Genomic DNA, 14,378 nt, shown 5'->3' with positions numbered 1-14,378 from the left:
GCTCAGCAGTTAAGAGCACTGGCTGCAAAGGACCAGAATGTTTAGTTCCCAGCACTTAAATGGCTGCTCCCAACTACATGTAACTATGCTCTTGCACTGACAGGCTTCTGGCCTCCATGGGCACTGGGAGCAGATGATGCACTAATAGGCAAAACACTCACACACACTAAGGGGGGAAAAATCTTCTAAAGGTGTCTAAAGCTACACAGAGAAATTCTGTCTCAAAAAACAAAAGCAGTCTAAAATATCCCAAGACCAAAAACATTAAAAGTGATACAAATGTAGTAGGTCCTTAGATAATTTCTTTCTTTTTTATTTTTTTGTTGGTTTTTCGAGACAGGATTTCTCTGGATAGACTGGGCTGTCCTGGAGCTTGTTCTGTAGACCATGCCGGTCTTGAATTCACAGCGATTCACCTACCTCTGCCTCCTAAATGCTGGGATTAAAGGCGTGCGCCACCACTGCCCAGCCATTAGATAATTTCTCATACTAGTTTATTCTGTGCATCTGTGCATGCATGAGCACTGGTAGAAGTCAGGACAACTTCTAGGAGCTGCTACCATGTGTTCCAGGGACAGAACTCAGACAATGAGGCGTGGCAGCAGGCACTTCTACCTACAGAGGCATCTCACTGGCCCAGATTTGAAGACAGCTGCCCGTTCTGGTTTGTCACACTCCATTTATGTTTTGAGACAGTCTCACACTATTAGCCAAGGTTGGTCTCAAAACTTGTGGCCCTTCTGCCTCAGCCTCTAGAAAGCTGGAATTACAGGTATGTGTCACTATGTCCAGCTTTAACACTCCATGTTCAAAATAACACACACACACACACTTCCTACACTCAGGGGCTGAGATAGGAAACTAACAAAAGCTGGAAGCCAACATGATCTACACAGATAAGTCCCAGTCCAGCCAGGGTAAAACCAAACAGTGCCCCTGCTCATGTGATTTGAGTGCCCTGTTATGTCACCACCCGACCCCTGGTTTTTTTCTTGAGACAATGCCTCACTACATAGTCATTGGTAGGCCTAGAACTTGCTAAGTAAGCCAGCCTGGCCTCAATCTCTCAGAGTACTAGGAGCAAAAGTGTGTGCAGCCTTGCCTGACCTTAAACGTTAGCCTTAAATTATAAGACTTAATCCAAAACTGGGTGACTCATGTACTCAGGAAGCCTGAGGCACAGAGATTTTACAGAGGGGCTCTGTTTTTAGAGTGAGTCTCAAGCCAATCTAAACCACAAGAAGCCCTATCTTGATGCACCACCCCAGCCACACGGTAAAAGCAGACAAAGAAATATGTACATAGTTATAATATCAAAACTTGGAAGGCTGAGGTAAGGACTGTCACAAGTTTGAGGCCGGCCTGGGTCAGATAATAAAACCATCTCAAAAATCAAAATGAAAAAGTTATTAAAATATCAAAATAGGAAACTGCTAAGCATACAGATTCTCTAAGTTCTTTTAGAGTTGAGGACTACCCCCATGTATAAAATGGACAGCAGATCCCATAATTCTTTCTTTTTAAAGATTATTTTTCAATTATGTGTGTGTGTGTGTGTGTGTGTGTGTGTGTGTGTGTGTGTGTGTAGATATGTAAACATAAGTATAGGTGGCGGTGCCTGCACAGGCCCTAAGAGAGCATCTAGTTACCCACAGCTGGGTTACAGGTGTCAGGGAGCCCCTAGATGTGGGTGCTGAGAACCAAACTCTGACCCTCTTGGAGAGTAACAAGCACTCTTAACAGCTAAGCCACTACAACTGGGTAACAAAGACTTTAAATCTTACAACTCTACTGCTACATTATAGACAACTGCAATAAACTTCAGTAAGAAACACCCAAGATGGCCGGGCGTGGTGGCGCATGCCTTTAATCCCAGCACTCAGGAGGCAGAGGCAGGCGGATCGCTGTGAGTTCAAGGCCAGTCTGGTCTACAAAGTGAGTCCAGGACAGCCAAGGCTACACAGAGAAACCCTGTCTCAAAAAACCAAAAAAAAAAAAACCAAGATGAACACAATTATTTACACCTAAGGTTTAATGTTAAGAAAAGTAAAAACTGGGGCATGGTGGTGGAGGCCTTTGATTCCAGCACTCGGGAAGCAGAGGCAGGTGGATCTCTCTGTTAGTTTGAGGGGCCAGCCTGGTCTACAAAGCAAGTCCAGGAGAGCCAGAGCTGTTACACAGAGAAACCCTGTCTTTAAAAACCACTGTTGGGAGGCGGGGAGGGAGGGAAACTACAGTGAAAATTAGGAAGGCAAAGGTCACCACAGTCAAACTGGAACTCAAGCCAAGCCTGATATAAAATGTCCACCTCAGATCCGTTTTAAAAGACTTATTTCCCAATGGGTAAGGAAAGTTGGCATGGAGGGCTGACTAGTGGAGGCAGTGTCACTAGGACTGGTCCTCACTACTAGTGAGCTCTGCTGCATGGTTCACCTTGGCTGGGTACCACACACAACTCCAGGCCCCAAGAGCAGAGCTGGTGATTCACACCTTCTCCACAGGAAGGAAGGACCACAACACTCTGAAACCATGAGATTTGCCTCTCTACAGCTTTCCACCCTCCAGCTTTGTATGTCAGGCATTGTAGCACTGACAAGAAATGGGATTTAAAGACTCAGCCCAAGTCCCAGTGCTCCTCCCCCACTGGACAACCTGGCATCTCCGCTGGAGGTGCACAGATGCCATCCAGCCATATCAAAACATGGAACCAAAAAAGAATTACCACTGGAGAGTTCAAGGACAACCTGGGCCTGCCTCAAAACACCAAACCACAGAAACTCTCAGTTCAAACCCCGAGTAGGGAAGTGTTGAAAATCACTGGCTCTCTCAGAAGACCTCGCCACTCACGGGGAACAAAGCTGGTGGGTGACAGCTGAGGTGATGGGAGGGAGCTGGCATGAGACCGTGGGTCAGAGCAGTTTCTCTGCTACAGCTATTAACTCCTCACTTCGGGAAGAGGACCCTCCTCTAAGAAACAATATCCATCCTTGTCAGACAACTCTCCTTCTCCGCCAGGGAAAAACGGCTGTAACTAAAAGTAACCCCTTTGCCATTGTGCCTTCCTGGCACAGCCAGCGCTGTGGCAAAATGTTTGGTTATCCTTGAACCAAGAACTGTCAGCAAGATGCCTAGTTGTGAGTGTTAAATAGCCTCAATAACCCTAATAATCTAGGCCGTGAGAGCATCAAACATTGCCAGTAAATACATTTATATTTTAAGCCAGGCGTGCTGGTGCATGCTTTTAATCCATCACTCAGGAGGCAGAGGCAGGTAGATCTCTGAGTTCAAGGCCACCCTGGTCTCTACATAGTGAGTTCCAGGATAGCCAGGGCTACATAGTGAGACCTCGTCTCAGAAACAACAACAACAACAACAACAACAAAATTTATATTTTAAAAGGGCACTCACAACTTAAAGGTTTTACCTAGATCTTCCTCAATCCCTAGTTGTAATTTCTTCCCTTCCATCTTCTCTATGTCCTCATCATTGAACTTATACCATTCTCCGGACTGAGGGTCTTTCACGTGGGCAATGTAGTGGCCAGAATAAGCACTCACTCCTCTGTGGATGAGGACCGCGCTGAGCTCATACACGAAGGACCCACCTGCAAAGAGAAAGGGCTGTAAGAATAACTTCCCACCATAGTATGCCTTACAGCTTGAGCATAAACTGGTATCACTACAGTTCTTTCTTTTTTAAGATTTATTTACTTATAATTTATACTTGTATTCTGCCTGCATGTATGCCTACAGGCCAGGAGGGCACCAGATCTCATTATAGATGGTTGTGAGCCACCATATGGTTGCTGGGAATTGAACTCAGGACCGTTGGAAGAACAGACAGCGTTCTTGGCCTCTGAGTCATCTCTCCAGCCCTCACTACAGTTCTTTATGTATCTGACAGAATACAAAACATGACGCCTGAGAGCTGAGCACAGTGGCTGCATCTTCAACTTAGCATCCCAGAGGCTGAGCTAAGAGGACCAACAAATTCAGCTAAACTATTCAAATGGGCAAAGAGCAACCTACGATAAAAAGGTGTTTACATAGAGAGGCAAGTGAATCACTGAGAGTTCAAGGCCAGCCTGGTCTACAAAGCGAGTCCAGGACCAATCAAGGCTACAGAGAAAATCCTGTCTCAGAAAAAAAAGAAAGAAAGAAAGAAAAACCCCCAAAACTAAGATGTTTACAAAAATAGGTGCCTTTTTTCCTTTTTTTAAACATGCTCGCAGCTGAAACAGGAGGATTACCACAAGTGTGGGCTGTTTAGTAGATTCTCGGCACAGCTAGGTATGACATGTCTCAAAACAAACAAAAACAGAAAATAGAACAAAAAAAGTAAAATCTTTTAATTTTTGTGTTTGTGTTTTAAGACAAGGTCTTCGCATGTAGTCTTTTCTGACCTGGAAATCAGCCGTGTAGAACAACAGGCAGGTCTCAAACTCCTAAGATCCACCTGCCTCTGCTTCTTCTCTCTCTCTCTCTCTCTCTCTCTCTCTCTCTCTCTCTCTTTTTTTTTTTTTTTTTTTTTTTTTTTTTGGTTTTTTGAGACAGGGTTTCTCTGTGTAGCCTTGGCTGTCCTGGACTTACTTTGTAGACCAGGCTGTCCTCAAACTCACAGCGATCCGCCTGCCTCTGCCTCCCGAGTGCTGGGATTAAAGGCGTGCGCCACCACGCCTGGCTTGCTTCTTCTCTTTTTACAGGATTCATTTATTTAAGTATACAGAAGGCCAGGCGTGGTGGCGCATGTCTTTAATCCAGCACTCAGGAGGCAGAGGCAGGTGGATCGCTGTGAGTCCGAGGCCAGCCTGGTCTACAAAGCGAATCCAGGACAGTCAAGGCTACATAGAGAAACCCTGTCTCGACACCCCCACACACACAAAAAAACACAACCTCCCCCCCGAAAAAGTATTTAGTGTTTCACTTTCATATACACCTGCAGGCCAGAAGAAGGCACCAGATCTCACTATAGATGGTTTTGAGCCGCCATGTGGTTGCTGGGAATTGAACTCAGGATCTTTGGAAGAGCAGGCAGTGCTCTTAACCTCTGAGTCATTTCTCCAGCCCCTAGCCTCTGCTTCTTGAACATTGGGGTAAGAGGTGTGTGCCACCATGCACTGCTCAATAAAACCTTCTAAACCGGGCATGGTGGTGCACACCTTTAATTCCAACACTCAGGAAGGCAGAAGCAGGTGGATTATAAATGTGTACAGCGACACCCAACTAAGTGTGTTTACTCTTACAAACAAAAGTAGTATCTATCTTGTCAAAACGCAGCTATTCAGAGACTGCCACAGGGATCTGAGAAACACTGCAGCTGTGCACGTGGAGATCAGGCCACGGGTTAGTCTCAAGGGAACAACAGTCGCAGCTTGGGAAAAACAGTACCTTTGTGCTCCACATAAGGCTCCATATCCAGACTCTCCGAGAAGCCGATATAGGCATTGAGCTTCTTCTTGTGTCCAGTTTGCCTGCCATGAAGAGGACAGTCAGTCAAACCTTCAGGAATATGTACACCTAGTAGGCTAGCACATGTGGGCAAAGGCTGAGCCCGCAGCAAAGTTCTGTCGCCTAGCAGAACTCATTCCAGAAGCAGTGACAGCATGCCTGTGTGCAGAGCCACCTTATTTGAATTATAAGATGAAGAATGCATTCCCATGGAGAGGAGAATTTTTTGAAATGTACAATCATACAGGTAACTAAGGTAACAAACGGGCTCTCTTTACAGCTCCAGCTCCTATCCATGTAGAACTGGCCTCTTGTCGATTTTGATGCACCATCATGAAATATATTTGGAAGGACAAAAGGCTCCAGGTGAGCACCTTTGTCTTCTCTGCCAGGTCCTCTCACAGACTCACCTGTCAAACACAAAACGCATCAACTGCAAGTTCAGAGTGCAAGGGAGGCTTAGAAGTCGAATTTTCCTTGTAGCATTCTGTTTGCTTTGACAGGTTTCACAGAAGTATCTATTGTCTCCTTCTAATTTTTCTTCCTGGTTAGGAATAAAACATACAAGGAAGGAAGGACGTGAAGCAGCGTGGAAAGCGCTGATGTAGAACACAACTTGTTCGTGAGCAACTTCCACCCCCTGAGGGTGCCCCTCCCTCTTCCCCCTCCCTCATGGGCCCTCTGCAGCTGCCTTGCCAGCTGCTCCCTTTCCCTAATCACTTCTTAGGTCAGGGCTAGGGGAAAAAAGCCCCTGTCCTTTCCCCTCCTTGCATGCTTTACAAAATCCTCGTTTCTCCCCTTCAAGTGACACACACACACCTTTGTGCATGTGTGTGCTACGCGGTGCTGGCATTCCACATGCTGAACTGGCTCTCAGCTGGAGCTATGCATCAGGCCAAGCTCATTTTGCAGGGTCACATGCAACACAAAATAGTTTCTACCAAAAGTAGCTGGTGCTGGCTTTGAATTCCTGACTCTCCTTTCTTTCTTTCTTTTTTTAAGATTTATTTATTATGTATACAGTGCTCTGCCTGCAAGTATATCTGCAGTCCAGAAGAGGGTACCAGATCTCATCATAGATGGTTGTGAGCCACCATGTGGTTACTGGGAATTGAACTCAGGGCTTCCAGAAGAACAGTCAGTGTGCTTAACTTCTGAGCCATCTCTCCAGGCCCCTGACTCTCCTTTCTACCTCCTATACTCAGCTCTATCCTCTCCTCACAAAAGATTCTTCTCCCAATCCTGCCTGCCCTTCTCAGTTTTCTTCCATCTTAGCAAATGACAATATTCTACCAACTGATCAGGCCACAAACCTTAAAATCCCTTGACTTTCCCCTTCATACTCAGTGCATAAGTCTGACTGACTCTACTCTCCAAGTACAAAAGCCAGCTGACCGGTGCTAGCGATCGATTCAGCCGACCATGGTCCTGCATGTTGCTCTGTGCAAGCCCCACCCTTCAGCCTTATTCTTCTAACTCCGCATGGTCCATGCTCACAACCAGGCCACGGCCATCTCTACTCAGCTACTGGTTTTCTGACACTCTCCCTTTGCTCCAGCACCATGCCACACACACCTTCCTGTTCTCCAAGCACAGGCCCCGTCCTACCTCAGCTCTGCCCTCGGGTCTTGTACAGCTCATAGCCCTACCTTGCACCATTCCTCCCCTCAGTATAGTGATGACCATTATAAATTTAACTACTGAGCCTCTGGTAGCTATGCTACTGCACGATGACCCCCAGCGAAGCTGACTCTGCCGATACTGTCAGCCCAACACTGCCACTGTGTTTAATACAACAGAGTAAACACTCAGTAAGTCTTCAGCTAGATTAATTTAATGTGACTAATGGCTTCGGGCTCCTGTACAGGAGAGAATGCTCACAGGACTGTTTCAAAGGCAGGAAGTTGATACTCCAAGGGCACCTATCACACTGTCTGCCTGGTCAAGCTTGATAAGCAAAGGCTTCCTCACAGCAGTTTCCACACAGAAGGAAAAAGAGCCACCTCCACCTCTACAGAATCAGGACACAGAGGGAGGGGCTGTATTTCCACTTAATGCATTCTGTTTACTACATGAGAAAATAAATTAGCTTTGTGGTAACAAAAACCAGATGCCTTTAAATACTGTGCTACCTGTACCTACCTACCTACACACACCTACACACACAGGAACCTTTACTCACTAATTAGCATGTAATGCCCTGAAATTAAGTTAAGATGCAGACTACTCTGGCACTTTATAGTTCCTTTTGGACCTTTACAAAAACTAGGTTATTTCTAATTTGGAAAGTCTCCAATAATGTATGTACCTATAAATCAAAATGCCACCCAAAATAGCATAGAGCCACTAGTAAGCAGTAGCTGTGTATGTTGATATGCTATGCAAGTACCTTCAGGAATTCGGAGATGCAGTCTGTTAACTGCTTGTGGCCTTGGATGTTCAACTCCAGTTCATAGAACTTTGATACAAGCTTAGACTCTCTGCCACACTGATTACAACTGCAATAGAAAAAACAAACAGTAAAATTAAGATCAGAGTGAAAAAAGCAACCCAGTGCCGCTGTAGCACACCCTAGACCAGCAGTTCTTAACCTATATGAGTCATATATCTGATACCCTGCAGATCAGATATTCATATCACAACTCATAAAAGTAGCAACAAAACAATTAAGGTTAGGTAGGGGCCACCACACGAGGAACTGCATTGAAGGGTTGCAACATTAGGAAAGCTGAGAACCACTGCTCTAGATAGAGGGGAGAGAGTGTTTATAACGTTATTTTGTTACAGAAATTGTACGTATAAATTACAGGTAAAATAAACCTTGACAAGGAAGGACTAGAACATCCCTAAAAAGTGTTGGACATGAGTTAGTTTGCCAGCCAGTTCCAACCTTATATTTCAACCATATTATTACGCAGCCATCAAAGACTTCAGCTAGACAGTTCCCAGGACCTGGAGGCACTCAACTGCAAGTGGCAAGGTAGCTGCTTTCACGTTCCCATGGAAATGCACAGCTATAAATAGTTCAGGTCCCATGATAAGCAACCATAGCAATAACCTGGGACTGAACTGAAAGGTAGGGCCACGAGAGCTGCAATAGACTCACACAGTCACATAGGCATACTCCCCACAGAACTGCTGCTGCACAATGTTTCGAACATCTGGGTTCTTCTGTTTAGACAAAGTGTCTTCCAACAGCGACATAAAAAGCTTGGAAAACTCTTGTGCATCCTACAGTTTAAATTAAAAAGAAAAAAGTTTTAACTTGCTTCCTGATTTCTAATACAAATGCTACTCAAACTATCTGTGTTTTCAACTTAGCGTTTTACAACAAAGACTCCAGCTATACTTTATCAGTCTCACAAATCAGTTTTAAAGGTGTTGACAAGCCAGACACAGTGTCGCACGCCTGTAATTCCAGCACTTGGAGAGGTAGAAGCAGGTGGATCTCTGAGTTCAAGGCCAGCCTGGTCTACAAAGTCTAGGACAGCCAGCGCTATACAAAGAAACCCTATCTTGAAAGACCAAAAGCTGACAGGTTGGAGAAATGGCATAGCAGTTAAAAGCACTGGCAGAAGACCCAGGTTCAGTTCCCAACACCTACAAGGCGACTCACAACTATCTCTAACTCTAGTTCCAAAAGATCCGAGACCTTTTAGCCTCTTTAGGCCTGAGGCACAGATAATGCACAGATAAATGTATAGGAAAAACACTCAGACATTTAAAATAAATGAAAATATACAACTCATTTTTTAAAAAGGGAAAAAGTAAAGACCACAGTCAGGCTAGAGAGATGGCTCAGCAGTTCAGCTCTTGCTGCTCTTCTAGATGGCCTCCCATGCCCAGCACCCACGTCAGAAGCTCACAACCACCTAACGCCAGTTCCACAGAATGCAACACCCTCTTCTGGCCTCCATGAGCACGGATGCACACATGGTATGTACACATACATACATAGCTAAAAGGAACAAGCACAATAAGGAACATGCTGGTCAGTAAGTGAAGGCATTAAAATCCAAAGGAGACTTTCTCTTAGATCAACTATCAGTGCACAGCCCTGGCTGTCCTGGAACGCCCTATGTAGACCTGGCTGACCACAAACTCAGTGAGTGATCTGCCTGCCATTGCCTCCCACGTGCTAGAATCAAAGGTGCTTACCGCCACATCCAGTCAAAATTTACATTTTAACAAGCAGCCTATTTCATCTTCTGTAGACACACTCTAGAGTACATGAGTGCCTCTGAAGACAAGAAGGGAAAGAGAGCACTGAAATTCTGCTTACCTGCTGCTGTCCAGTATCCAAGCCCAAGGCTTTAACAAACCCTGAAGGATCAATGTATCGTCTGTTACTGTTTTGCAATAAAGCAAACAAGTACTGGAGATGCTCACAAATTGTCTGAGGCTCATAATCTATTGAAAGAAAAAAATGCAAGTTTCACTTAAAAACAAACAAGCTATCTAGTTTTGCCAAGCATGGTGGGGGCATGCCCACAATCTCTGCCCTTTGGGACAGAACCTCATCAGAAGTTCAGGGGCATATTTGAACGCAAGTGTTGACTTTTTAAATTAAAAAAAAAAAAAACAAAAACACAAAAAAGAAAGGCCAGGTGTGGTGCCACTCACCTTTAATCCCAGGTGAGGCAGATGGACCTCTTTAAGTCTGAGGCCAGCCTGTTCTATATACTGAGATCCACAGCAGCCAGGGCTATGTAGAGAGACGCTGTCTCAACTCCCACCCCACGTCACCTTACCCCACAAAAAGTAGGGGCAGGTTGAGATGGGGCTAGAGAGGTAGCTCAGAAGTTAAGAGTACTGGCACACACACCTGTAATCCCAGCACTCAGGAGGCAGAAGCAGGTGGATCACTGTAAGTTCAAGGCTAGCCTGGTCTACAAAGCAAGTCTAGGACAGCTAAGGCTACATAGAAAAACCCTGTCTTAGGGGGAAAAAAAAGAGGGAAAGAGCTGGTTGCTCTTCCGGAGCACCTGGATTCAATCCCCACCCCCACCTTCGGAGTTTACAACCATCTGTAAGTCCACTTCCAGGGAGCCCAATGCCCTTTACCAGTACCAAGCACACATGGTACACAAACATACATGTAAGCAAAAACACTCATACACAAAAAACACAGTAAATTTTTAAATGTTTTATTTTATGTGTATGAGTATTTTAGCTCCCGTGTATGCACATGCACTGTCAGACTGCCTGGTGCCCAAGAAGGCCAGAAGAGGGTACTGGACCCCTGGGAACTGGAGTTAAAGCTGCCATGTGGCTGCTGGAAACCTGAACCTGGGTCCTTTACAGGACCAGTAAGCTCCTGAGCCATCTGTCCAACCAAGAACAAATGTTTAAAGTTTTGAAGGATTAAGGGTATTTCTTTTCTTTCTGGTTTTTTGAGTCAGGGTTTCTCTGTGTAGCCTTGCTGTCCTGGACTTTCTTTGTAGACCAGGCTGGCCTTGAACCCACAGCAATCCCAGAGTCTGTCTCCCAAGTGCCCCACCACGCCCAGCAGGGCTGATTCTTTTATTAATTGATTTGTTTGCTTATAGGCAATGTCTTCCGTATATCATGCTGACCTCAAACTCTTTATGTACCTGAAGATAACCTGAAATTTTACTAGAGAAAAATCTTTTTTAAAAAAATTAATACAGGGCTAGAGAGTTGGCTCAGCAGTTAAGAGCACAGGCTGCTATTCCAGAGCACCCACGTGGCAGCTCATAACTGTCTTTATTCCCGAGATCTGACTCCCTCACACCAGCACATAAAATATAATTAAAATTAAGCAAAAATGAATCCTGAGTCTGTTTACTGCATCACACTTGGCATGGAACCTCCTTTGTAGCGGACCCATCCCAACAGACCTTTTCCTCCATGGACACCATCTCCCATCGTGTAGTCACTGCAGGTGCTTGGGCATAAGTATAGCGCCTGCCGAAGCTCCAGGTTGAGGAACCACACCTGGAGAAAGGTGTTGACATAACAGGTGGCTCCCAGGTTAGTCAGGCCCACAAACGAATTCTATAGAAACATAAGAGTTACAATAGCAACATTAGCCTCCATGAAGCTAAAGATTTATAAAGAGCATTGTTATTAACTTTACAGCCTGAACTGTTTAAGCTTGTTCTCATCAGCCTGGCATGACCACCTGAGCCCCCTCTTAGCTGCAGGTGAGGCAGAACTTTCACAGAGGCCTTGTATGTTTGCCCGCCATTGAGGCTGACCACAGTAGAAACGAGCTTGGATAGCAACAATGCTCAGTTGCCTCTGGAAAAGATTAGTATGTGCGCACAGGCTTTTTTGTTATACTTCTAAATGCCAGCACTTAGTAGGATGACAAAAATGAGACTTCTAAAAGAGACTAGAGAGAAAGGAAGACCCTCCTATTTTAGAAATCTAGAACTTAAAACAAGTATCTCTTTTAACTGAGAAAACACCAATACAACAGAGCTGAGTGATGCATGTTGAGTTTGTTAGAAATAGTAATGTGTATTTTTAAATCCCAACTGTGTCACATATATATATATACACACACATACACACACACACATACACATATATATGCACAAATATTACATACAACGGACACCCTAGAAAGCAAAGAGAAACCATCATGGTAACTTGTTACATTAGCAGCACTCCTTTAAAGATTTTCTGACTTCCCTCCCAACCCCACCCCACCCCACCCCCCCTCTCTCTCATTTTTTGGGTTTTTTTCCCCAAGACAAGGTTTCTGTGTAGCCTTGGCTGTCCCAGACTCACTTTGCAGACCAGACTAGCCTCAAACTTAAAGAGATTCATCTGCCTCTGCCTCCCAGCGTGCTGAAATTAAAGGCATGGTACACCACCACACCCAGCTTGAAGACTTTCTAAATTCTAAACAAAACTTGCTCTCTGTTAAAGCAATACAGAATCAGAATGCAAACCAAGACCACTGCATACTGTATAATTACTGTTTAAAGCATAGTGTTGGGAGCTGGGTATGTAGCTCAGTATAGAGCTTGCCCTAGTACACATACATACATACATACATACATACATACATACATACATACATACATCTATACAATTATAATGTTGTTAGTATGGCTTAACTAGACTCTCTGAAATTAAAAACCAGGAGTTCAAAAGCACCCAGCCAGGCATCGCTGATCCTCCTACACAGGTTACTGAAATCATTAAGGTTGTGGTGATTTATTCATTTTGTTGTTGTTGTTTCTTTTTTTTAGACTGGGAGGGAATTCTGGGGATGGAATGGAGAGAGGGGCTCTCCCACTACTGAGGTCCATGTCCACTATAGCAGGTCTCTGGTCACAGGTACTAAGCACCAAAACAAACAAGCCCTGCCAACCAGCCACTCACCTTCTTCCTCCTCTCACAGTTGGGATCATCGATGTTATGAAAACTATTCTCATCTATTTCTCCTAACCAAATGTGCTCGCCAATCCCAACTAGGCAATTCGGATTTCCTCTGCAGTTTCTTCTACAAGGAAAAAAAATTAGGAAGAATTATAATTTAGTTAAAAGAATGCTCCCATGAAGTGAAAAGGATCTATCTATCTATCTATCTATCTATGCACAAACCCTCTCACCTGTCCCTCAAAACAGAGTTCTTTGTATAGCTCTGGCTGTCCTGGAACTGGCTCTAAAAGCCAGACTCAGAGATCTTGCCTGCCTCTGCCTCTGCCTCCCAAGTGCTGGGAGTAAAGGTGTGCACCACTACCGCCTGGCTGAGATTAAGTTTTGTTTTGTTTTGTTTTGTTTTGTTTTCCGGTTTTTTGAGACAGGGTTCTCTGTGTAACCTTGGCTATCCTGGACTCACTTTGTAGACCAGGCTGGCCTCAAACTCACATCGATCCACCTGCCTCCCCGAGTGCTGGGATTAAAGGTGTGTGCCACCATGCCAGGCCTGAGATTAAACCTTTTTTTTTTTTTAAAGATCACCAGAAGAGGGCACCAGATCTCATTATCGATGGTTATAAGCCACCATGTGGTTGCTGGGAATTGAACTCAGGACCTTTGGAAGAACAGCCAGTGCTCTTAACCTCTGAGCCATCTCTCCAGCCCCAAGTTTAAACTTCTTAAACCTGATAAATATGGTGGAGAAACGGAGCACCTTGGTGGGATGGTAGTGTTAATAGTGCTACACAACAGCCAGGTGCAAAGGTGGTGCATGCCTGTAATCCCAGCATTCAAGAAGGGAGACAGGCAGATCTCCAAGTTTGAGACCAGCCTGGTCTACAGAGTGAGTTCCAGGACAGCCAGGGCTACACAAAGAAACTCTTGTCTAGAAAATCCAAAAACTAGTGCTATACAACAGTAAATTAAAAAAAAAAAAAATTTAGATCTTTAATGATGTACACACGTGTATGGGTATGTGCACATGACTGCAAATGCCCTTGGAGTCCAGAAAATGACTTCAGATGTCCTTTGCCTGAGTTACAGATGGTTGTGCCATGTCTGATGTGGGTGCTGGGAACCGAACTCTGGTCCTCTACAAGAGCAGCCAGTGTTCTTAACCACTGTGCCATTTCTTCATCCCCCTGTATTGTTTATTTTTTTAAAAGATTGTGTTTAAATGGGGAAGTTGAAAATAAAGTTGCTCATTTGTGTTAAAAGGAACACAAAACAGACAACCCTAAGTCTAATGACAGTATTGATCTGCATGCACATCATGAATCAGAAGATGGTTAAGGAGTGTGCAGCTGTTCTCTGAACACTGGCAGGCCCTATGTTACTGAGGTGGAGTTGGTGTTAACAGCCTCTCACCACACAGGAACCCAGCAACCAACAGAGTCAGAACATATTTCTGCTAGACAAAATGTCCACAGTTGGGGGATGGGGTAAGGCCAAGCCACTTGAACACCATCATTAATCAGAACACTCACTAAGTAGTATCCCCAAGATAAAGACAAAGGAACAAGGAACAAGCTC

General features: G+C 44.7%; 1 protein-coding gene across 4 annotated transcripts in view; it reads right to left on the bottom strand.

Moving 5' to 3' along the window:
- The window catches only part of USP48 (ubiquitin specific peptidase 48), an 80,144-nt gene that overhangs the window by 45,874 nt on the left and 19,892 nt on the right, over positions 1–14,378 (bottom strand). For all 4 annotated transcript variants that reach the window (XM_084787909.1, XM_084787910.1, XM_084787911.1 and 1 more), the window contains exons 3-10: positions 12,807–12,927; positions 11,309–11,465; positions 9,730–9,857; positions 8,554–8,678; positions 7,837–7,945; positions 5,858–5,991; positions 5,388–5,470; positions 3,425–3,604 (exon numbers count right to left, since the gene is read on the bottom strand). In XM_084787909.1, coding sequence (XP_084644035.1) covers positions 3,425–3,604; positions 5,388–5,470; positions 5,858–5,991; positions 7,837–7,945; positions 8,554–8,678; positions 9,730–9,857; positions 11,309–11,465; positions 12,807–12,927 — 1,037 coding nt within the window. The remainder of the gene's footprint in view (positions 1–3,424; positions 3,605–5,387; positions 5,471–5,857; positions 5,992–7,836; positions 7,946–8,553; positions 8,679–9,729; positions 9,858–11,308; positions 11,466–12,806; positions 12,928–14,378) is intronic.

The sequence above is a fragment of the Acomys minous genome (genome assembly GCF_964271855.1).
Source record: "Acomys minous genome assembly, chromosome: 6".
Lineage (NCBI taxonomy): Eukaryota > Metazoa > Chordata > Mammalia > Rodentia > Muridae > Acomys > Acomys minous.
This window is presented reverse-complemented; position numbering and strand designations above follow the sequence as displayed.